We start from the raw sequence: 23,412 nt of genomic DNA, 5'->3' as shown, positions 1-23,412 counted from the left end.
TTCATAAATTACAGAACAACATCATTGAATACAAGCATACATTGTTTTGTGAAATGTGTTTCTTTGAATGTAGGTGAACCTCGTAATTCAAAATGTTATAAAACTATCATTTCCCTTTTGGACTTTGAAACTTCATGCACTCAAATAAGCCATTTGTGAGTGAAATTTGAATAAAATCTGAAATGCTGACTTAATCCAATGCTTTGCACCTTTTAAACTTTGCGCTCTCCCGACCCAAGAGACTGTTACTATATCAGATGATTCGGGGCAAGCCTTACGCTAGCAACCCCCAGCTCCGGCATGATCTGGTGTCTTTGTGCCATTCCCACCCAGTGTGAACAATGCATTGGTGCTGAGTGTCTCTTACGTAACTATGCAAGAGCTTGCCCCGAATCATGCGATTAGCAACAGTGTCTTTGGTCTGGAGAATTCAAAGTTCAAATGCGCCAAGCATTCTGAGCAAGTAAGTGTATCAGATTTCTTTTCAAATATACCTTTCAAGAACCTTTTTTTCCCAGGAGTGCCCTTTTTAACGTTGCCAAAACATTGGCAATTGTAGCACCATGAAGAGCGTCACCTATTGTCTGAAAGTGCCCATGATCATTCCCTTTGAACAGTACTCCCCCCAGAAAGATCCTACTTCCCCCAAACCTCCTACCCCCTTGTACCAGGTGACCACGCCAGATGACCGGAGAAAAAAAAAAGCTGTTACCTTTCGCCACAAACACTCAATATGCCCATATGGGTTAACTAGAAGGTAAAGCAAAGAGTAACTTACTTGACTCTGTTGTGCCAAAGCCCAGTGGTGCACTGATGGCTGTGCTTATCTCTATCTCACCCAACAAATCACTGACGATGTCCTTAGTGTGGCTAAGTGGTGGAGGCTTTGGACTGACTTTAGGCCCTATGCCTCTAGGTCTCATCTTTGGAGACATACGGCAGAGCTCTACAACCGGTTGGCTTCTGGCATCTTGAATCAGGGAAGCCTTTTGGAGACTTGGGATTTCCTCAGTTTCTTTACCGATCTGCTCCTCGTCAACATCTTTACCACGGTCCTCTGACACGGCAAAAAATGCTTTCTTCTTTTTCTTCTTCAAACTTCCCCGGACTTTTGCAGGAGCATATCCTTCATCACTTGGCTTATGACTCTCATCGGCAGCCATACATGTATATGTCTCCTCAGCATCATCACTCCCGAACGCCATTATAGTATCGAAAAACTGTGGCGGAACTTCGGCTGCATCTTTCTTCAGGTTTCTCCGCATGTCTGACGAGAGCTCCTGTCTTATTCTAACTTTGTTACTCTCCACGGGTGTTGAGCTTTCTTTATTGCTGCTTCTCGAAACCCTTGCGTGATCTGGTATTTCAGCCGTACTCTCAAGCCCGAGTAGTGCCGAGTAACTTTTTGTATTAAAATGTCTTGCACGTGGCAGAGGCGCAGCAGCAGGCTGTCCAAGCTGAGGCTCTTGAATTCCCTTTCCTAGTTGTCGGGGTGCTTTTTCTTTACCAGGAAGTGGTGGGGGAAGGGGAGGGGGCATCCTTGAACGGGCAGGTGGAGGGGGTGGTGGTGATTCATCATATAAATCACGTGGTCTAGGTCTAAAGGGAAGCCGTGGGGGTGGACGACGGGGCAGGGGAAGACGAGGACAGGGCGGGACAGGAGGGGGTGACCCAGCGGACTGACTGGTGGCTTGCATTGGCAATGCCAATGACTGTGCATGCAATGTGGTTTCTGATTGCTGTGACTGTAAGCTCCCAAACAGACCAGAGGTGACAGAGGTCTGTCCTGCTGACGCAGACACTTTAGTGGACGCAAAATCGTCAGCCATTTCTTGCCTCTGTCGTACTTGACCCAATGTCGCGGGGGTTGCTTTTCCAGACAATCCCCCTAAGCTTGATGCTCCTGCATGTGGCAGAGGGGGAGGCCGCCCAGACGGACTGGAAAACCGCTCCAAAGCCTCTTGAATTGTGCGTCTCATCATGTCCAGAGGAAGTGGGGGCTGTCCGGGCGCTATACCATCATGGGCGGGTGGTGGGGGAGGGGGTATCCCCGCAAAGAAGGCAGTTGGAGGAGGTGGTGGTGATGCAGAATATGTACTGACCTCAGCGTTACGGGAAGGCGGTGGGGATGGTGCTGCAGTGGCAGCAAAGCGACGGGGCGGGGCAGCGGTTAACCTAGCAGGAGAATTAGCGGCTTGCATTGGCCATGCCATGGACCGTGCATGCAAAATGGGTTCTGTTTGCTCTGGCTGTAAGATCCCAAGTAGCTTTGACAGATCCTTTTTTCTTGTGGACGCAAACTCGCCAGCCGTTTGTTGCTGCTGTGGGACACTTCCAAAACTAAACCCTGAAGAAACTCCTCCTGCTTCAAGGCGGATTTGTTGTGGCTTTCTGTCGGAAAATCCTACGGTTCCTTTAGAGTTTGACTTGAATGATTCAGGCATAGCTGCTTCTTCTGGGGGTTTAGAGAGCAAATCGCCCTTGGCTGGCTCTTGAGGGGCAGATTTTCTGGCTTCTCGGCATGGGGGTTGAATTGGTGCCACTCCAGCATCAGACTTGGGCTTGGGAGATCCCTTAAGCATGCTAGTGGTTGGTATTTGCTTGCGAAATGCTGGTATTGGCCTTTGACCAACCGGGGGTACCACGGGTTCGCCGAACAGACCACCAGACGAAGGGGATTCGGAAGTTTCCTCCAACAGATTGTCGCTCAGTGTTGTTTCACCATGTCCTCGAATACCAGCTCTCAGTCGGGTTTGAAGACCCCGGGGGCGTTCCTCATCAAAGCGAGAGTGAAGGGAAGGTCTCCCAAACAGACCACCAGACTGTGTTTGAAACTCTGGAATACTAGCTTCCGATGGCGGTTGACGACCTAGGGTTTGTCCCTCATCAAAGCCAGAGTGAAGGGAAGGTCCTCCAAATAGACCACCAGAAAAAGGGGCTCCAAACAGTCCACCAGAAGAAGGGGCTGGGGAAGTTCCCCCAAACCCGACTGTTGCTTGACGCTCTGGAATACCAGCTTCCGGTGGCGGTTGACGACCCAGGGACCGTCCCTCAACAAAGCCAGAGGGAAGGGAAGGTCCTCCAAACATACCACCAGAAAAAGGGGCACCAAACACTCTACCATAAGAAGGGGCTACGGAAGTTCCCCCAAACCCGGTTACTGTTTGAGGCTTTGGAACACCAGCTTCCAGTGGGGGTTGATGACCTAGGGTCAGTCCCTCATCAAAGCCAGAGCGAAGAGAAGGTCCTCCAAACAGACCTCCAGTGGGGGCTTCTCCCTGAAGTGAGACTCCTTTTGCTTTATAAAGTCTGGCAGGAGGTAGCATCGATTTAAACTTAGAGGCACGAGCCTGTCGAGGTGCTGTGGATGTAAAGAAACCAGTGCTTACAGAGCTTGAGGACAAGGCCTCAGCGACGGCGGGATCACCGGCCTGAAGTGCAGGATGAGCGGCCTGCGACGCAGGTGAAGGCGCAGAGAATGCAAACCCTGTGGCTGGTGATGGAAAACGATGTGGACTTCTTTCGGCAAGTGAGCTATCAGCAGGCTCTGCAAAGGTGATCCCATCAGTATTGCCCTGTAATTTCAATTCCTCATCTGGAATTTCACGTCGCCGATGGCGCTGTGCACTGCCCCACATAATTGCCCTCTCTTTTGGTTTTTCATACTCCTCTTCTGTCTTCTTTACCTACAAAAATGAAAATTATTCAAAAACAAACGTTAACTAAAAACGATTTGTTCCATTCTGGCTGTTTGATCTTGTCAAATGTTGCATGATGGAGAAATCGTCATATTTGTGTCATTCTATGTGGTCCATTTTTTACCTGTCATTGTTTATGACATCTATGATTTTATAATTCTGATGCACTCCTTAACGCAGTCGTCGTCCAAGAGTGATTATGAATTATAAAAAATTGCTCAAAGTCATTCTTAACCCCGACTCCCTAGCATGATTTACTAGGAACCACACCCATCCTGGCAAATTCCAACACCATATGGGAAACTGCACACACATATTCTGACTTTGATTCTAGAGGTGTGCCAACCCAATGTAAAAAACTGTCAGTTTAGGGGTACTGTACCCATCCTGACAAATTCCAACAAAACATGCCGTTGGGGTTTGATGGGTTGAGTTCTGTTAGGATTAATGATGCTTGAATGGCAATTTACAAAAAACCAAGGTAACAGGAACAGGACAAAAACTGTTTTTGGCCAAGTTGAGTTTTTATCGTTAACGTTTTTATTTCATCAGAGTGCTCATCCTCACAAAGTTTTATTCCGATCTGAGTTCTAAATAAATAAGAATGCTAATTAGACTGTGCGGCGTATCTCCAAAAAATAAAAAATGTTTCAACACAAAGGGTCGTATCCCGATACACCACTTTGCGCACTAATTCCCATAGCGCTGTGACGTAACTAAACAGCACCAGCATGGACAGTGAGAAATCATCGTTTCACGAACCATCGTATCTAACACGTGGCCACTATTACGCGCGTTGTATGAACTACAATAAAGTAAGTTTGATAGAGTGACGTGTATCTTGGGAACTGAATATCTTAAAATAAGCAAACGGATCGTGTACAATGAAGTTTCAACATTAATTTTGTAGCTGAAACAAAACCGAGTGAATTCTTACACAGAAGTTATAAGGAATGAGCCTACAAAAATATGGTCACCTTTAAATCGTTTTTTTTTCTCAAAACACCAAAAACTGCAATACGACGGTTTGTGGTGTGACTGACAAATTACTTAGCTTTTTTTTTTTCAATGAATACATAGCAGTGTAATACAATGCTAATGGGTTGATATGACACATAGGAATTAAAAGCCGAGTTTGCTCGTGATTATGCAAAGGAAAACATAGTACAAGGAGAGAATAACAAAATTTGAGCATTTTGTGTCCTTCGGGATTGGGCTTAAACATTCTCACCGACTGATCCGGAGCCAAATCAACATCTCGAGAAAGTAATCCCTCCGCCTTCTTTTCTCCAAACATCATCTTACCGCCTCTAGCCTTGCCTCTGACTCTGGTGCGTGGCGGCATCGATGCTATGTGAGGAATCAAACGAATAAAATAAATTTGCACGAGAAATTTAGAGGAATATAAGTTTCTTTTTTATAGGAGGAAGTTAAAGGTAAGGTCGACCATTTGCATCGATTAAAAAAACAACCGGCTAAATTATAGTTAGAAAGCTACTTTAATGAAAGATGACAATGACACTAAACTCCCTGTGAAATTGTTCCCTCTGTCAAGCTGTCATTTTCAAGAAAAACAACAAAAGGCTATTTCCAAAGATATGTCAAGCGACACATTTTTGGAAATTTCCGTGAATCAGCCCCCGCGGGTTCAAATTTGTAGTTGGGTTGCATTGGGCGAATCCGTGAATGGGTAACAACTGGCTGAATACGAATCGTGTCCTGAATGCCGATTTTCAGATTGAGTCACGAGAGGGCGCAATTCAACCTACGAATCGGCAACTTTGAAATTGAAATCGAGATCCAAAACATTGTGTTTATGCTTGTTCCCGTTTTCTCCAAATATACAGCATTTCATTTTTGTTCAAAGAGCTAACAGTTCATCAAGTTAGGCATCATCTTAAAAGATTTTGAGCACTTTCCCTTTAAGCTTGGGCGACTACACGTCAGAATCGAACAGAATCAATTTTCAAATTTGGAAGAATCACGAGTCCACTCTTTTGAAGAGTCAATTGCAGTAACAATTTCCATTACCCAATAATAGATCGCAGACATCTCAAAACAGCTTCTGTAAATTATCATGTTCTTGATATGGAAAGTCAGTTTTTCCAATTAAAACGAAAATAAATTAAAACAAAAACTTCCTTATTTCTGTTCTTACAAAGTAGCTGTTCATCAAGTTTCTCCTGTTCCTCCAGGAACTCCAGTAGATCATTCTCCGATACTTCTGGAAACGAAAAACAATTACATTAAAATACATTGTTGAAATGTATTTCTTCATTTGTAGCAATGTTCGAATCAAATTATGTCAATAACCAAGCATTCGTGTCTGTTCACGCCCCCAGAAATGGCAATGTTATAGCGCCCTCAATTGTTGGGGAATACGGCCCATTATAATCAACTCACCACTGTCAGAATCATAGTCGTCGTCATCTTCCCAGTCGTCAGCATCTGATTTCGCATCTACGGCACGTATCTCCATTGCTTCATAACAATCTTCCATCATGGCATATTTCTCCTCGCCAGCGTCAAATCCTCTTCTAAATCGTTCACCTTCTTCTTCAAATTCCATGCACATTTCGTCGTCCTCAGCATAAGAATCCAAAGCAGAACTGTAAGAAGGAGCTACACAAAGAAAGACAAGTACATCAACAGAAAAATGTGATCATCTAGAACAAAACCAGTTGGAAGTTGCACAGCCGTATTTATGAGATGCAGCCTGGAGCATTAATGAATATTTAGCATTAATGAGGACAAGTCACGAATGTAAACACCACATTCTGTTCATCTGATTGCATTTTTAGAAACGTGCGTCGCTAAGGAGTTCATTTGGGAAAATCAACAAAAAAATGATAAATTTTGGCATACAATTTTCTGTGGCCTGAAAATTTGGAATTTATGATTCTTGTATTTCTGTCAGATTTGCATATTATGGGCACAAGAAGCTAGTTTGTAAGATGCGTTCTACGTCACAGGTCATGCAAATATATCCATTGAGAGCTCAAATGACGTCAGCCCTGACCAGCGTCCTGTTTGCAGGGCAGGGGGTACGAGCGAATCTACTCCACTGCCAGCGTTAAACCCACCTCCAAATGCTTCACCTGCAAAAGCGCTTTCAAATAGACCGGTTGCATGGCAACCATCTTAGAGGGCAATGCATTTGTTTTGCTGGGATGTGCCTGCGTGGACCGTTGTGCATTCATTGCTAATGAATTATTAAGATGGCTGCTGCGCAAGGTCTATTCCACTGTGTACTCACCCTCGCCCATGTAATATCCTGGCGAAGTGGGACTGTAGGCTGCTGCATGAAGAAAGACAAGTAAATATACATCAAAATGAAAATGTGACGCTCTGGCAAAAAACAATTCAGAACTTGGAAGTTTCACGGCTGTATTTTGAGATACCGCCTAGTTTAAGTATCCACCGTTGTACAATAACCAACGTCTGACACATGTGAGCAATCCAAATTTTATGTGACCCTGCAGCCAGCGGAGCGGAGTCGACTTTAGAAATTCTGACATCATTTTCGATCAGAAATGTGGACTTAGCCGTTGATTGGTCAATTTGGCTGCCGTATTTTTGTAATACAGCAGCAGGTTACTGAAGACCTGATAGTAGGCATCCACTGAATGGTCAGAATTTCAATGTCAAGATGCAGTACTGTTTTGCATATTTAATCGCCGAATCAGCTCGCATATCATAGACCCTTGCTATGCAAGGGGATATTCTATAGACTTATGGGGGGGGGTAAAAGTGGGGGATATCATATCGTTTGTCCTCCCCACTTTGTTTGCCTCTGAATACAAATAGTAGCTTATATAATGATTCTATAGCTCAGAATAGCTGATTCAATGACTCCAAACTCGAAAATGATGTTTAAATGATAATTTTTTGCTAAAAAAAAAATTGGTTAAAGTGGTCAGAAATTGCCTCAAATTGCACCACAGAGCGTCTAGAACCCAAAAAAATCGGGGCTCTTAAGTGGGCCCTGAAACCCAGTGTTAGGGCTTCGCACTCGCATTAATTCTGATCAAGGTATTTCCCCCCCCCCCCCCCCCCCGCTTTTGAGAAGTGATTGACACCCTAGCAATACGACCAAAATGAAGTAGAAATTTCATTCAATATCTGAAACCAAATACTCACGACTAAAACAAAGGTAGTCGTCTAGTGCTCCTTCATCACTCATTGCAAAATCGACCAATGCTGCAAATAAAATGTGAAAATGCTTGATATTTACAATGTACTTCATTAACAGAAACCCATAAGGCTCTGGATCCCCTCCCTTGCCCCCAAAAATAATATCTGTTACACTCTGTACCATCCCGAAAAGCCAAAGCACTAAATAATTGGTTGTAGTATTCATTAGGAAATACATGTAAATACAATGTAATACACGTGTCAACAACGATCCTTCATCCAACTTTTACATTCTTTTGCTCCGATGCACTGTTTTCTACAGGGTGAGTCAAAAAAAGCGGAACCCAAACCCCAAAAATTATATTTCATTTTTAAAAACTATGTAGCACCTAACATAATTATGACTGGAAAGCCAATTTCATAAGCTATTTTTAGATGAAAAAATTACTGAAATTGGTCAATCCGTTCAAAGAATATCACCATTTAAACACAATGGCCCTAAACCTGTCTCGTCCAAAAAAATAAATGTGATTTCAAGAATCGGCATCACAATTGTCTTTAAACATCACCAGCGATAAAACCTCAGTTTAAACGTTTAAATATTCAACAAAGTCTTTTTGAAGGCCCATCTTTTAAAAAAAGTAGATTTTATAAATTATATTGTTTGCCTAACCGGGGTTGTTAATAAAGATATTGTGCACTACAGGTGGTGACAGTTGTTGAAACAAGTATTCTGTGTCATTTTCTTTGTTGTTCCAAACAGTCAAAACGCACAATAAATTGCTTTTTTGGACGAGACAGGTTTTAGGGTCGTTGCGTTTAAATGGTGATATTCTTTGAACGGATTGAGCAATTTCAGTATTTTTTCATCTAAAAGTAGCTTTATGAAATTGGCTTTCCAGTCATTATTATTTTTGGTGCTACATATTTTTTTAAATATGAAATATATTTTTGGGGGTTTGGGTTCCGCTTTTTTTGACTCACCCTGTAACAGAAAGGATTTGGATATTGGAAGTCACACAAAATACCTTCATCATGAACTGCTGCACGGGCCCGGTCTAACATGTCCTCATCACGCTTTACGTTACCATAGAAATCCTTCAGTTGCTTTGCTGTCTGTTGATGAAACAACAACATCAGAATTTGCTCTTTAACCAGTTTGCGCCGGGATGATTTTGACAAGAACAGAACGAGGCCTGGGATTACTTTTAACTCGACCTCAAGCTGGCGGGTTGAAGCCATCAAGTTTAAGGACTTACGCATTGAGAAACTTTTCCAACACGTGTCACGACTGAAATTTGGCGCAATGTAGATTCTTGCCCAACTTACACAATAAAAATGTGGTTTGAGTGGATTGAAGCCACTGCGTACAATTTCGTGAAATTGGCACGGGGTCTTACGACAGGTAGATGACTAAATATCCACGCATGAATTAACAAATACCTTTTCCAACAAGTGTTGATCCAACTCTGCGACTGGAAGGCCTTCAACTGTCTCGAGGATTTTCTCGTACAAACTCTCAGCTCTCATGACGGAGAAAGACGCCTCCATTTCCGCCTTTTCCAGTAGGTCGGCCATCATGGCCACCTTATCATCTTGAGTCTAATAAAACGAACAGAGATATCTTTTCATCAGAAGGGGTATTAACAAGAAAAACATCTGAAAAAGGAATGTGCTTTAATTTCTTTCGTTCCAAAGGATTGCTTGTAGGTCCCAAAGGGCCAGCCTAGAAACAAACAAAAAAATCAACAACAAAAAATCCTTATTTTCAAGGAGTGACTGCTTAACTATTACTGACTGCAACGTGTGAACTGGGCAGTGCTATTGTGTAGGACTACCCCGTAATGCCCATTGTGGTACAAACCCGACCCGAAACTGACCTGACCAGAAACCAACTTTGGGTCGGGTCGGGAAGGTTTTTGGTTTGAGGTTTGCGATTTCGGGTCAGGTCGGGTCCTTTAAGCCATTTTGTAAAAATCCCGAAGTAAACCGAAATAAACCGAAAAAAAAACCCCAAAACAGTTCGGAAATTCATTTGGCGCAATTTTATTGCAGAGTTACTGTGCCATACGACCGACGTCAACCCACGGCAGAAATGTGCATGTGGTTTGCGGTCTATAACGTACAATCTATAATGCGTAGGCCCTCCAGTAGGTAAAGTTACAAGTCCTCACCGTATACCGTACGGTAGGATTCTTTACTAAGAGACAACCATTTTCATGCGACGTGAAAGTTCAGGCAAATAAAAACGCACACAGTTGCCCAAGCCATATTTGTTGGGTTTTTTTCGGGTCAGTTTAGTTTCGGGGCGGTTTTTGCGCGATTTTTCCAAGGTCAGGTTTTTGGGGAGTTCAGATCGTTTTCGGTTCGGATTTGGTTCAGATCCATAATGTTTCGGCGGGCTTGGCCTGGTCAACCCGAACCAATGCACAACATTATAGCCCATAAATGTGCTAAATCCGGCCGACTGAGTAGACCAGATGAATGAACAGAATGCAAGTGATTAGCCATTCAGAATTGTTACATTATAGCCCATAAATGGGCTAAATCCGGCCGACTGAGACGACCAGATGAATGAACAGAATGCAAGTGATTAGCCAATCAGAATCAAGGGTTTTTTTGCACTCTGGGACCAGCTTTAATACTAAGCATGCCAAGTCTTGCTCTAAACGGACCATCGGCACTGGTGCATCATGGGACTTATCCTCCTGCCAGCCCAAGTAAGATAACGCGTCCACTTCCTCCTTCGACAACAGATCTGCGACGTCCACGCCAGTCTTGGGCTTGTGTTCTTCCTCCTGGCGAAAATGAATAAAAGGACTTTGTCAGCCGGGCAGTGCTATTGTATAGGATGACACTGTTGGCTCAATATGTCCCATAGTGTGGACCTACACTAAATGACGTTCTGAATCAATTCAACAGAATTTGATGCTCTCTTTACAGGGTCAGGTCTTGGACTGCCACCCTAACCTACCTTGTCTCTGACTTCCACAGCGACGAAGCTAGTGAATTGGGTGACGATGGAATATTTCTTGCTCAGGTCGATGATGTAGCTCTTCTGCTCGGCCTTCTTGGCTTCGTGCTGGGTGCGGTCGGTCGCGAGGGCGCCCTCCTCCCAATCGCGGATGACGTTGCGCGCTGTCAGCTGATGCAGTATCTGGTACGAGAATAAACGGAGGTCTGAGCATGAAAATTTGATAAGTGCAGAAATATATTTGCTTAGCGGGTTGCCAGCCATGTTATCTATACTACACAGCTGTTTCTCATGCTGCTTTTTGCTTTTGCTTTTTGCTTTTGCTTTGCTTTGCAAAAAAAAAAAAATCATGTGATGTATACACATGAAGAGGATTTTACTTTGACACATAAATTTGGCCGAGAAGTATCTCAAGCCTATTGTCTGCAATGTACTATATATTTCATTTCAATACTCTGCAATGTATTGTATATTTGTTAATACGAAAGTGCAGTGATCCTGCAGTGTCTGACTCAAGTACAGTGGTATGTGAGTTTGAACCCAATAATGGAGTAAATAGTGCTTGTGTTCTTGGGCAAGACACTTTACTACAATTGCCACTGGTCTAGGATTATCACTAAATACTTGTGGGGTGGGGAATATACTGCACTATTTTTAAACATCTTCATAATTCTGATTCTCCCAGCTGTAAGTTTGAGTGAAAGAAGACCCTGTAGTAACTTCATTTACTGTTTACAAACAATAAAAAAATGCATGCCTATCGAAGCAGTTCAGCAGCTAAATTACTCCATTCTAAAAATGAAAGATGGTAGAAATGTACATTTTAATTAGCCAAGTCCGTTACCTTTCCCTCTGTAATGCTTAGTTCATGCGTAGATACCATGGTAGACACATCTTTGCCGTCATTATTGGCTCGCAACGTGGCCTGAAAAAAAAATGGGCAAATCAAGATTTTCACACATTGGACATGGCACAAAAAATGACCTTATGTTTTAAGTATATAACGCAAATACTTTCATGGTATTTTCTGTTTACCCCACCCCCTCCCTTGCAACCACCACCGCCAAAACATATGTTTCCCTTTTTACCAAAACAGAATTCCCGGTGTACTTCTTATCATCTAAATGAAATTTTGCAAACTAATTCGCAAAAGTACATCTTCTAAATAAAAGACGTCGTCTTGTGGTATATACCTGGGTACAGTAAGGGACAAAGCCGTAAACCACCTGCCGGGAACCGCTGAACAGCGACGTGATGTGATTGGGCGCCTGGACCGGTTCCGGGGCGTCGTCGTCAAACTGGCACCAGTCGACTCTGACGGCGGACAGGACTGGTTGGGACGCCTTACTCAACTGGGCTTGGACCTGTCCATGTTCATGCAAATTTAGCAGATATGCAAATTAGTCAGGTTGGTCAAGCGGTACTTTCCTCGCCTTCCACCGCTGTGACCCGGGTTTGAATCCTGCCTGGGCCAATATGTGGATTGGGTTTTCAGTCCCTACCTGATTCCGTGAGGTTTCCCCAGAATATTCTTCTGGGCTTTTCCTCCCACCTCTAAAACTGTTATTTCTCCTCACTGTCTTCTCTCCACAGGTTTCTTCAGGCTTGCGAGCTACAGTGCCTAGGGCGCTTTTGAGGAATCCTTGGTTTCATTACCAGAAATGATGAATACTAATACTAATAAGGACATACAAGAAGAGCAATCACCGAGTTATTTTTATTTTTAATGAACTTACACCTGGCACGGTGTAGCACTGCAAATATACGCGGACTCCTTATATTTTTGTTTTCATGAACTCACACTGATCTTAATTTCACCAGTGCATAAGGTTTTTCATTCAATTATTGTGTAAGCCCAGAAGTATCAGATGGATTAAATTTGTGTCAAATCTTTCAGAGCGTATTTCTCCTCGTATAGCAGCAACATGCTTGCGTGTCAGATCATGAAAACGACAAATTGTTTTATTATGTTTCAGTGGCCGATGTGTGCCCACACATCTGGGTGTCAGTTCGTAAAACCGAAATTGGTCATTACGTGGTTTTCACGAAGTGACATCCACTAGCACGTGAGTGCCAGTTCGTGGTGTCGGTGAAGATATGTCAAGTTTCTAAGAACAGTTATATCACCGACCTTGCCTTCCCACTTGGACTTGATCTTGCTGTCGAAGAACTCAAAGGCTCCTGCACCCGCTGTGGACATGGCACGGAGAAGATACTTGTTTGCCGTAGCACTGTTGAAAAACAGAGGAAAATAAAACTAGAAGACGTTATGTGGTGTGGTTTGACCACCGTTTGACTACAGACGTTTGCACGTTGCTATTAGTGCGCAAGCTTAACTTACGTCATGAATCATCCACTGGTCAACCAATCATTGAACTTTGTCGACGCACTTTTGACAAAAATATTGGTAAAATTGTAAAACAAAAAAATTGACCCGAACCTGATGCCGAATGTGAAGACCCTTGTGTGGCGACAGTTTCGGCGGACCGCGTCCAATGTCGCGTCTTCGTTACTGACGTGCCCGTCGGAGAAGAAGAAGACGTTGCGCAGAGCGCCCGACTTGAGCATGAAGTAGGCCCGTAGGGGGCGCCAGACGTCGGTGTTGCCCATGCTGGCCGAGAGGCCCTGCAGGAAGTTGCGGGCGGATTTCAGGGTGTCGGGCGTCTTGGTCCGGCTCTGTGGGAACAGCTCTTCAAAATCTGGAAATGGGTAGAATTTTGTGGGTTTTTTTTAAAGATAAATATTAATTTGGTGCAAGTGTGTATTTAATTCAGAGATGCTGATTTGGAGGAAATTCAATGGAAAACAAAATGAGAATGACTTTTTGTGAAAGTCTCTTGGCAACAAGTAGAAGTTGAGAAGATTCAACAATCAGTAGCAAAAATTATCTTTTTACATTGCTTTAACTTATGGATTCTTGCCCAACTTACGCAATAAAATGTGGCTTTTACTAAGGGAATAAATGTGTGCTCCGGAGGTTTTTATCACTCTGTTTAATACCACTTAGAGTCTGGGTGCTGATAATTACCCGAGCCAGAGGCGAGGGTAATTATCAGCACCCAGACTCTAAGTGGTATTAAACAGAGTGATAAATACCGACGGAGTACATATTTATTCCCATTCATAAATACCTTTTCGGTAAAAAAAAATCATATAATTCGTTCAAAACATCCCGATTTTGTTCAACAAATTCACTTTATGCTTTTTGATTCATCCCTCCTGCAAAATAATGGAGTGTTCAGCTGGCGAGTAAGATGAAAACAACCCTTTTATAGAGATTGACGCGCGCGTATCATGTTCTATGCGATGTCGCGCAGAACGCACCTGGCGCGTTGCGTTTTGAATTTAGAACTATAAAATTCTAACTCCCTGGTAGTGTTGCGCATGCCTACGTGAGGATTGTGAACGTTCAACCAATGAAACGATAAGAGGCACTGGATTTTTAGGAGTCCACATTTTATTGTGACACTGGAAAAGTGTTTAAGACCAGCTAGCCATGTCTTTATCATCCGTTTAATACCGGCCACGTGACGGGCTCTCGACCAATAGGAATGGCTAAACTGTCTGAGGTATTTATGAATTGTGATTTAAATTACATGTAATACCTGTTCCAAAAACGACGATGTTGAATTTCCAATCTTTGGGCAGATGATGAAGCGTAAGAAGCACAACCTTCTGGGCCTCTTGTAGGATGCTCCCTCCCCGCATCGAATTGGACAAATCCAGCAGCAACACCACCTCTGATTGGTCGTTCTTCTCGGCCTCGAACTCGGGGTAGAAGGTCAGCATGCAAGCCTGACTGTCACTGTCCTGCGGGTGTTTCTCCACCCACATGCGGGGGACGTGGATCTCGGCTAGGCCAATCAGGAGCTGGAAGCCGTCGTCCAATCCGCGGCAGTCGTCCGCCAGACAGACCGTCGCTTTGCTGGCCGTTTGCTGTTGGGAAACCCACAAACTTGCTAAAATTTTACATTCTGTTTCAGCGGTTTAACTGTTTCTTTATCTCCTCCCTAGGCTCTCCTAGGGAACCAATCAGCAATCAGAAACAGACAAAGCAATAATGGTTAAGTGTCTTGCTTAAGGACACAAGTGTCAAGACCGGGACTCGAACCCACACTCTGCTGATCAGAAACACCAGAGCTTGAGTCCGGTGCTCTTAACCGCTCAGCCATGACACTCAACATTGATCATGGTCACATCTTCTCCAATATTTATCGTAACTTTAACATTATTACGTTACTTCCCACCTTGTGTTTGATGGGATGCGTTGGTGATTCCAAGCTGCGAATGTCATATGGCATCTCCACAGAAATGTGTACAGACAACGACCTGAATCAACAAAACCAAACACAACATTAAGTTGTGATATTGAGCTTAAAATGTTGTTTCAAAGTTTTCTAAACAAAATTAATATATATTTATTATATTTTTTACAGACGCCCTTTAATTGTATCGGGATGGCAATTTGCTGGAAGTCTTTTCATCTGGTCTATATAATGAGGCAGATTAGCCCATTCATTGGCGTTACAGGTAATCCTATATGATAGCACTGCCCGGTTCTCTTCACTGGTCTACAATCAGCTTGAGTCACAAGTAACAGTCAGTCTTACGGGGAGTCAGTCGGTCAGTCAGTCAGAGAGATGTCGCAAATGTTGTAGCTCACATATTCCCATAAAATCTTGTCGTTTTTTTATAATGGTAAACTTGCATGCTCTGTTGAGGACAGACTCAATTTTGAAGTTTGACTCTGTTTGTCTCACCTTTCGGTGTCCGTATCGACTTTTACCGTAGTGACGTCTGTCTGGGTTTCTTGCGCAAAGGCCGCGTCTTTCCTCCACGGTGCCACACTCCCAGGGAGAGCGAAGAGGATCTTATCGCCGTCGACGGACAGCTCAGCGACGTACGTGATCTTGATCACAACTGTCGTCATTGGCGGAAGATTTCCAACACTCACGGTGAAGACGTCCTTATGTAAGAGAGGTAAGCTTTAAAGTTTATTCTGAAAACTTGAAGGAAATCGACTTCTAGGGTTTTAACTCCATGAGAAAATAATGAAAAGGATTGTTTGTTAAAGTTGAACAAAGAAATTGACTGGAGAAGGGTTTGAACCTGCGACCTCCGGATTGCCGTTCCGGTGCTCTACAAACTGAGCTATCCAGCCCTATATGTTGGCGGTTCCCCATTCTGTCAATTTCTTTGTTCAAGGAAAAGTATTGTTTGCAAAATTTTCTTTTTTTTTTCTGGAGCTGTACTCTTTCACAAAAATCAAGGCCATATGTGTAGAGGTACGAAAGACGTGGCTGATATTTTTTATCTGGTCCCATTTATCAAACTGCAAGCTATTTCACCAACATGGCACTCCATACCTCAAATTGTGCATGGCTACTTCTAAAGCAAATTTTTTTATATATTTCTAATGACAGTGGATTTTTTTTAACAATAACTTCAGACTTTGGGATTTTAGCCACAAAACAATCAATAAAAGACCTCATTTTGTCAAAGTCCGGTGTCCAAGAACCTCATGTCCTCACTTACTGGCTTTTCCTCGTCCATGAGGTAGGCACCATGGCCCTTGCTGATAGCCTCTTTGTACTCCTTGTGGGCGGTTTCTTTCTCTTTCACTTCGCCCACGATGTGTTTGTCATTGATGAACGCCTCGAAGCCGCACACGGCCGCCTGCCCGTCTAACGGGAAGACGTATTTGGCCTCGATGGGGAAGTCGCTGTCGTTGGCGTAAACTTGAAGAACGACAACCTGGGGGTTTGTGAAAGGAAAGCTACTGTTGCTCATGTTGAAAATGACGAGAGAAAACGCCCTTGCATGCTCTCCCCTTCCCCGCAGGGTCCAATGGTTAAATTCTCAGAAATTTCAAAACTTTCTCACCTGAGCTGCCAAGTCCAATAGCCTGGCTCTTACGTGGACAGCCTTGAGTGGGATAGGCTGATCGTTGCTGGACAGTAGACCAGGCTGGACTTTACTGAGTGGATCCTCGATGCTCTGCACATCACTCAGATCTGAATCGGGGAGAATTAAGTTGACAGAAAAAAGAGAAACGGAAAACTGAATGTTTGGTGCTTATATACACTTAAGCCTCAAAGCGCTTCAAAATTACAGGCTTCAAAATGAATTAAGCATAAAAGCACAAATTAAGCATAAAAGTAGGACTTTTGCAGTCTTTCAGGAGTAGTTTTCGTCGATACTCGCCCATGTCCACAGCATCGTAAGCCTCATTTGGCATGTTCTGTACTCACAACACTTGTGCTCCATCCTCAACTAAGCTCTTGGAAGTATAAGAGTTGCAGTACTCCTGCACCCAAGCCCTTCATTGTGTGATTTACATATATGACAGTGTGTAACACTGTTATGAAAAATATTCCATGAGATTTCATTTATTTAGGAGTTGTTGGAAAAAAACAGTTGGAAAAATTAGGAATTTCAAGAAAAATGTAGGACCAAGGTAAAAAAAAAACTAGAAAAAAGTAGGAAAAGTAAGAATATTTGAAAGCCTGCAATTATTATCCATGTTCATCAGGCCACGAGACCGGTTTTCGTCCACAGCTTGAGAGAAGCACGATCTGGTCTCCACCCTCACAGGTACCCACTAATACTCCTGGGTGGAGAGAGGCCATTGTAGTAAAGTGTCTTGCCTAAGAACACAAGCTTACCAATGACACCCATATTGTCAACCTCCTCCTCATACCCTCACAGGTACCCACTAATACTCCTGGGTGGAGAGAGGCAATTGTAGTAAAGTGTCTTGCCTAAGAACACAAGCTTACCAATGACACCCATCTCGTCAACCTCCTCCTCGTACCCTCACAGGTACCCATTAATACTCCTGAGTGGAGAGAGGCAATTGTAGTAAAGTGTCTTGCTTAAGAACACAAGCTTACCAACGACACCCATCTTGTCAACCTCCTCCTCGCTAGCTTCACTATCACTGTCATCTTCGCTATGAACAGCGCCCTCACTGTCACCGATAGGACCAGTCGTCAGCATGGGTTTGTCGCCTGGTAGCGTGAACTCAACCACGTAGCGGATGCGCTGCTGGGCAGTGCTGTATACTGCAAACTCATCGTCCTATGGGATAAAAGTCCGTGGCAAAAACATTGAGCAACAACCCTTTGAAATTGGAAGATCAGAGTTTTTGTGGTAGAGTTCGTCTCAGCTAGACATTGAAGCGCCAAGTAAAATACAGTTATCATTTAACAATCCGATTTGAGTTAACATATATATCTTGCTTTTAAGCTAATTTAAAAGTTATTGGCAGCGCCCAGTCTAGAAATCCTTTCTTTTAACAATCACCTTGAAATCCGAGTGATTGGTGCCGTTGTTCTTAACACCGTGAACACTGTGGAAACCCTCAGGGGCTTCAGTGAAGTCTTTCTTGTAGCTTGTGGTCTGATAACACTCGCCGAGAGCAACCTGGTTGACTGCCATCAAGCGAGTGCCCCTAGCCTGACTGGCGTGGGAATACTTGGCACTGGTGCTGTGGTAAAAAAAATATGAAATAAAGTTACGTCTATTCTGAGCCATCGGGCCAGCGTTTATCTCCAGTTTCCATGGCATGAAACAAACGAGAATATCTATTCCCCAAGATGGGATGCTAGTCCATCGCAGGTTACTCCCCAGCTAATGCAAGTACCCATTTGTACTCCTGGGTGGAGAGAGGCAAGTGAACGTGAAGTGGCCTGACCAGGGACTCAACATATGGATTCGAACCCCTGACCCTATGATCAAGAGTCAGCTAATGCTGATCCCCATTTACATTTTTTTCCTGGATGGAGAGAGGCAAGTGGGGGTAAAGTGGCTTGCCCAAGGACTCAATATATAACCAGCAGCTGGATTCGAACCCCAAACCCTCTGATCGTAAGTCAACTGAAGCTGGGACCCATTTGTACTCCTAGTTGGAGAGCGGCAAGTGGGGTAAAGTGGCTTGCCCAAGGACACAATATAACCAGCAGCTTGATTCAAACTCCTGACCCTCTGATCATGAGCAGCAGACCCAAACCCTTAGGCTACACTCCCCTCCCCCCAAAACAAAAGTAAAAATGGCAATAATAAAATAATTTTAAAAACATTGCTTTAAGTGTTATTTCATTTTATTGCAAAATATTCATTTCCTCTTCATTGCAACATGAAAACATAAGAGCTGACAAAACTGGCAGAACTGGTTCCAAAGTTACCGAGGGCGGACCACACAGCAACTATTTTCAAAGACAACAGAAACCATTTCTAAACACGAAGAGAAGATACCTGAAGCTATCGGCGAAGTAGATTCCGCTTCCAAGCATGCCAGCGTCGGTTCTCTCCCCGCCAAAATCATCCACCACTACCTTGGGCAGCACAAGGCCTCTGTAAATAACAATGAGATTGTGATAATATACCTTGCCCATGGACACAGATCCACAACATCTGAATATCCAGTAGCATTATTTGGAAGTGGCCGGCCGTGTGCTTTTCTAAACCTTACCTGGACAGGATGCCAACAAAGTTGGCCGGTCGCGACGCGTGGAACAGCAGACGACTGTTGTGCAGCTTGGCATCAAAGCTCGTCAACTCTAGAGGGCGTGTCACAGCGAAGACGCGTAGAATCTCAACTGGCTTCTCACTGCCAGGAATAATTGATAAAACAATTAAGGTAAGATAAAACAATTTATGGTAAGTGTAACTTTGTGAACACAGGCCAGAAAATTTGGCACCAGAAGAATAAGCATTTATTGCACAAAACTATACAACACTTTCAATAGTTCCACTGGAAATACTAAAATATTCCAAACTCTACATAAACGTCTTATGGCAGGCATAAAAACTCTGATAACTTCACATAGCACCGGCGAGATTTCACTTTTAGTCACAATTACTTTTCCAAGATTTGGCAAGCTACCAGGTTTTCAATAGCACTTTCGTTGTACTTGGGGTTGGCACTTCGCAACCTTGTTCTCAACAGACGGTTTGACTCACCCTTGCGTGGAGACAATCAGGTTTTTCACATCATAGTACTGGGGATGGTTGTGCGGCAGACAGCTGATGTGACATCGTAGGGCTCGGTACTTGGACTCCACGCTGCTCCGCTGCGACCAGTTGGTGGTCTCGCTCACACTGACAACATCTTTAATAAGCTAAAGCAACAAAAAAGTCGAGAAAGGGGGGTGGGAGATAATTTTTGTTCAAAATGTATTCACATATATTCATGTAGGCCTAGTAAAATTTACAACTTGGAAAAAGTGTACATTGTATAACAAAGCTAAGAAAGGATTGTTACATCATCACATGATCAACGAAAGGAAATTTATTCGTTTTTTGAAAAGAAATATGAGTAAATTGGTATGAGTTATAGAACTCGAACAGCTTGATTTTTGAGGACCAAAACTTCTGTTCCCCCTGGATGGGACGCCAGTCCATCGCAGGCTACTGCCCAGTTAATGCCGGTACTCATTTTGATTCCCTGGTGGAGAGAGGCAAGTGGGGGCAAAGTGGCTTGCCCAAGGACACAACATATGTCCAGCAGCTGGATTTCTATTCCTCCCTGGATGGGAAGCTAGTCCATCGCAGGTTACTCCCCAGCTGATACCGGTACCCATTTATACTCCTGGGTGGAGAGAGGCAAGTGGAGGTGAAGTGGCTTGCCCAAGGACACAACATATGGCCAGCAGCTGGAATTCGAACCCCTGACCCCCTCATCATGAGCCACAAACCCTAACAACTAGCACAACTTGAACCCTAACTCCCTAGCATGATTTACTAGGAACCATACCCATCCTGGCAAATTCCAACACCATATGGGAAACTGCACACACATGTTTCTGACTGTGATTCTGGAGGTGTGCCAACCCAATGTAAAAGACTGTCAGTTTAGGGGTACTGTACCCATCCTGACAAATTCCAACAAAACATTGGGGTTTGATGGGTTGAGCACTGTTCGGGTTAATGCTTATGAAGACAATCACCTGGCATAGCTCTTGCTTTTTGGCAATCAGGCTCTTGGTCCTGATGTCTTTCCTCTGCTGGGTCTTGTGAGGTATCTGACTGTAGAACTCCTGGGTCAGTTCCGCAATGCTAATCTCTCGCTCGTCGTCATCAGCCCCATCGCTTCGGGAATCCAAGGCCTTTCTGATTTGTAAGAGGATACTCTCGGCTTTGGAAATCTGTCGACAGAAAAACAAAAACATGAGACAAATGAAGAAGTTTTTAGTATGGTACCACCAGCAACCTCATTTGCAATTGCATTGTTGGGAGTGTAGGAGCTAATCTTTAGCTACTAATATCTTAAACTAAGGAAAAGTTGAGAGGTATTATGTGCGTCGTGCGCAGGCGGATTAGCTACTATGTAAGTGTCGTCTGTCATAAAGGTTTTAGTATGGTACCACCAGCAACTTCATTAGCCATTGCAACTGAAATTACATAGTTGGGAGTCTAGGAGCTTATCTAGTAATTCCCTAGTACGACCGACTTGCTGGGCAATAGTACGCCCGTGTTGGTTAGGGTTCGTCTCAATTTATATCCAGGGTCAGTTCAGGACAAGTTGCGGGTCACTTTGTCCGAAAGAAGCCTCTGCATTTGTCCGGACATGTTCTGGGGAAATTTTCAATAGCAACTGCTTGACTCATCAATACTGACAACTTCATTGCGGGAAGATTGTGGAGAAGTTGTTCAGAATCTTGCAACTTAAACCTGATGCAATGTCCACAACTTGTCTAAAACTCATCCTTGGCCCTTAGCTAATTTTAGTTCCCTGACCTATTGGAACATCAACCAATGAGGGAAGCACATTTGGCTCATGAATATGAATGAAGTGTAATAACATCTCGTCCTACCTTTTCCGCGGTGAGCGTCTTGACGTCAACAGCTAAGATGTCTTCCAGCTCTCCAAGTGTCTCCTTCCACAGACTGGCCACCAAGGATGCTACTTCTCCGCTCATCTCATCGTCCTCGTGCTCCCCGATGCTCAGCTGGGTCTGGACGTAAGAGAAGAAGGAATTTGAGTGTAATGCTTCTCCTTATCATCTCGCCAATAAACCATCAAAATGAATGGTCTATGCCTATTAAAACATTCCTATGCAAACATACATTAAGTTGTCCTTTCAGTCAAAATCAATCTAGTGACTATTTTCAACAGTTAAGAGCTCCCAGCCTACATAAAGCAGGATTGACTGGCTGTGACTGTTTATGTAGCTTGATACAGCTATGCTTTGACTGTAGGTGATTGACAAGCCAGCTGCGCGCGCCCACCAGTTTCCTGCTTTTGTCTGTTGACTGAATTTGACTAGTCAAAGTGCCTGCTCACAATATGATCTGACTGCTTGTGACTAGCCTATATAAAAAGCATGGCAGGGGAAGTGGATGGAATGTTTGACTGTCCGTGACTGTTCAAACAGCAGGAGGGTTAATAGGGAATACAATCTGCAGGTTTATCACAAAAGTGAGGATTTTCTCACAAAACAAGTAGTGATGACATTTTGTTTTTTCATTTACCACTTTTTCATCTGCCTGAGAAAGAGCACATTCAGCTATTCTTATATATCCCACAGACATAAAATTACAAAGATGCGGTTGAAAATGTTGACTGATTCCAGTTGCCCAAGAGGGACATTTAGTAACTCAAAATTAAGGTACCACGTTCTAAGCCTTGTGACATCAAAACCAATGGTCGAATGATTTGGGTGACTAATACAAAAGAAAAGTAAGGAAGAATATATTGAAGGGAAAAAAAAGATCAAAATTGATACAGGTTTGCTTTCTGAATTTAATGATTTCTTCCTGTCCTTTCATCTTTGTCGTATCCCAGTAATTTTTTGACTCGCCAGCCGGGCTACTTAGGGAATAGTTTGACTAGCCGGCCGCTGTTTTGACTAGCATTTGGCTAGTGGGCTACCGCTCAAGTCGAACCCTGACTGACAGAACCATCACTCCACCTGTAATGGAAACATCCTCTCTTGCGGTAAACAGGTTTGCTCAGGGACATTACTAAAGAAGATTTCAAAAGAAGTTCAAAATAAACCAGCTTTGTGTATTGCCGAAGAAGAAAGTCCCACTCCAAACTCTCTTTAAAAATGTTGTTACACCCTTTCACTAAAGCCTTGAGACTCTCTCAGGTCGCATACCTGTCTGTATTTGGGCGAGCCGATCCAACGCGATGCCACTTTCTTGCTCCTACTCATGTTGTGTTGCTGTTGATAGAGGAAGCTGTAAAGCTCTAAGGCTTCCTCGCTGGTACTGCAGTAGCGTACCTCTCTTGTTCCCGAGTCTTCATCCTGAAAAGTTGAAGAAAAAAGAGGCAATTTTTTTTAATTCTTCAATTAAAACACCGAAATAAACATTGTCGTAAAGACATTTTCAAGAAAGATACAATCTATTTTCTATCAATGATCTTGGAAACCTTTTTCGTCCTGATTTATATGTCCATTCACTTCAATACAACTGTAGTATTCTGGTATTATACAATGACATTTTCTCAAAAATTAATTTTACATCTTCAATTTAAGTTGGCGGTCTATATTTCAGTTACTGAACTCAGTACTGCCAATGTTTTTACCATTAGAAAGCCCCTGCTCTGCAGAATATATAAATATTTCAATTCTTACTTTTTGTTTTTGTTGAAGTTGA

The 23,412-nt window shown here is 43.4% G+C and overlaps 1 protein-coding gene across 4 annotated transcripts in view; it reads right to left on the bottom strand.

Annotated features, from left to right (window-relative positions):
* The window catches only part of LOC119730290 (protein mono-ADP-ribosyltransferase PARP4-like), a 29,802-nt gene that overhangs the window by 2,828 nt on the left and 3,562 nt on the right, over window positions 1–23,412 (bottom strand). For 2 of the 4 annotated variants that reach the window (XM_038203105.1, XM_038203106.1), the window contains exons 7-33: window positions 22,911–23,060; window positions 21,624–21,764; window positions 20,757–20,954; window positions 19,771–19,928; window positions 19,280–19,417; window positions 19,063–19,161; window positions 18,112–18,295; window positions 17,700–17,886; window positions 16,690–16,820; window positions 16,342–16,560; window positions 15,567–15,772; window positions 15,054–15,135; window positions 14,412–14,742; window positions 13,247–13,505; window positions 12,938–13,037; window positions 12,000–12,170; window positions 11,651–11,731; window positions 10,807–10,989; window positions 10,508–10,630; window positions 9,276–9,434; window positions 8,861–8,948; window positions 7,839–7,898; window positions 6,955–6,996; window positions 6,102–6,320; window positions 5,857–5,922; window positions 4,930–5,048; window positions 779–3,686 (exon numbers count right to left, since the gene is read on the bottom strand). In XM_038203105.1, coding sequence (XP_038059033.1) covers window positions 779–3,686; window positions 4,930–5,048; window positions 5,857–5,922; window positions 6,102–6,320; window positions 6,955–6,996; window positions 7,839–7,898; window positions 8,861–8,948; window positions 9,276–9,434; window positions 10,508–10,630; window positions 10,807–10,989; window positions 11,651–11,731; window positions 12,000–12,170; window positions 12,938–13,037; window positions 13,247–13,505; window positions 14,412–14,742; window positions 15,054–15,135; window positions 15,567–15,772; window positions 16,342–16,560; window positions 16,690–16,820; window positions 17,700–17,886; window positions 18,112–18,295; window positions 19,063–19,161; window positions 19,280–19,417; window positions 19,771–19,928; window positions 20,757–20,954; window positions 21,624–21,764; window positions 22,911–23,060 — 6,802 coding nt within the window. The remainder of the gene's footprint in view (window positions 1–778; window positions 3,687–4,929; window positions 5,049–5,856; window positions 5,923–6,101; window positions 6,321–6,954; window positions 6,997–7,838; window positions 7,899–8,860; window positions 8,949–9,275; window positions 9,435–10,507; window positions 10,631–10,806; window positions 10,990–11,650; window positions 11,732–11,999; window positions 12,171–12,937; window positions 13,038–13,246; window positions 13,506–14,411; window positions 14,743–15,053; window positions 15,136–15,566; window positions 15,773–16,341; window positions 16,561–16,689; window positions 16,821–17,699; window positions 17,887–18,111; window positions 18,296–19,062; window positions 19,162–19,279; window positions 19,418–19,770; window positions 19,929–20,756; window positions 20,955–21,623; window positions 21,765–22,910; window positions 23,061–23,412) is intronic. The other 2 variants (XM_038203108.1, XM_038203107.1) reach the window with 2 other exon arrangements.

The sequence above is a fragment of the Patiria miniata genome, unplaced genomic scaffold, assembly GCF_015706575.1.
Source record: "Patiria miniata isolate m_02_andy unplaced genomic scaffold, ASM1570657v1 HiC_scaffold_22, whole genome shotgun sequence".
Taxonomy (NCBI): Eukaryota; Metazoa; Echinodermata; class Asteroidea; order Valvatida; family Asterinidae; genus Patiria; species Patiria miniata.
Note: the sequence above shows the minus strand (reverse complement) of the source record. Positions and strands in the feature narration are given on the sequence as shown.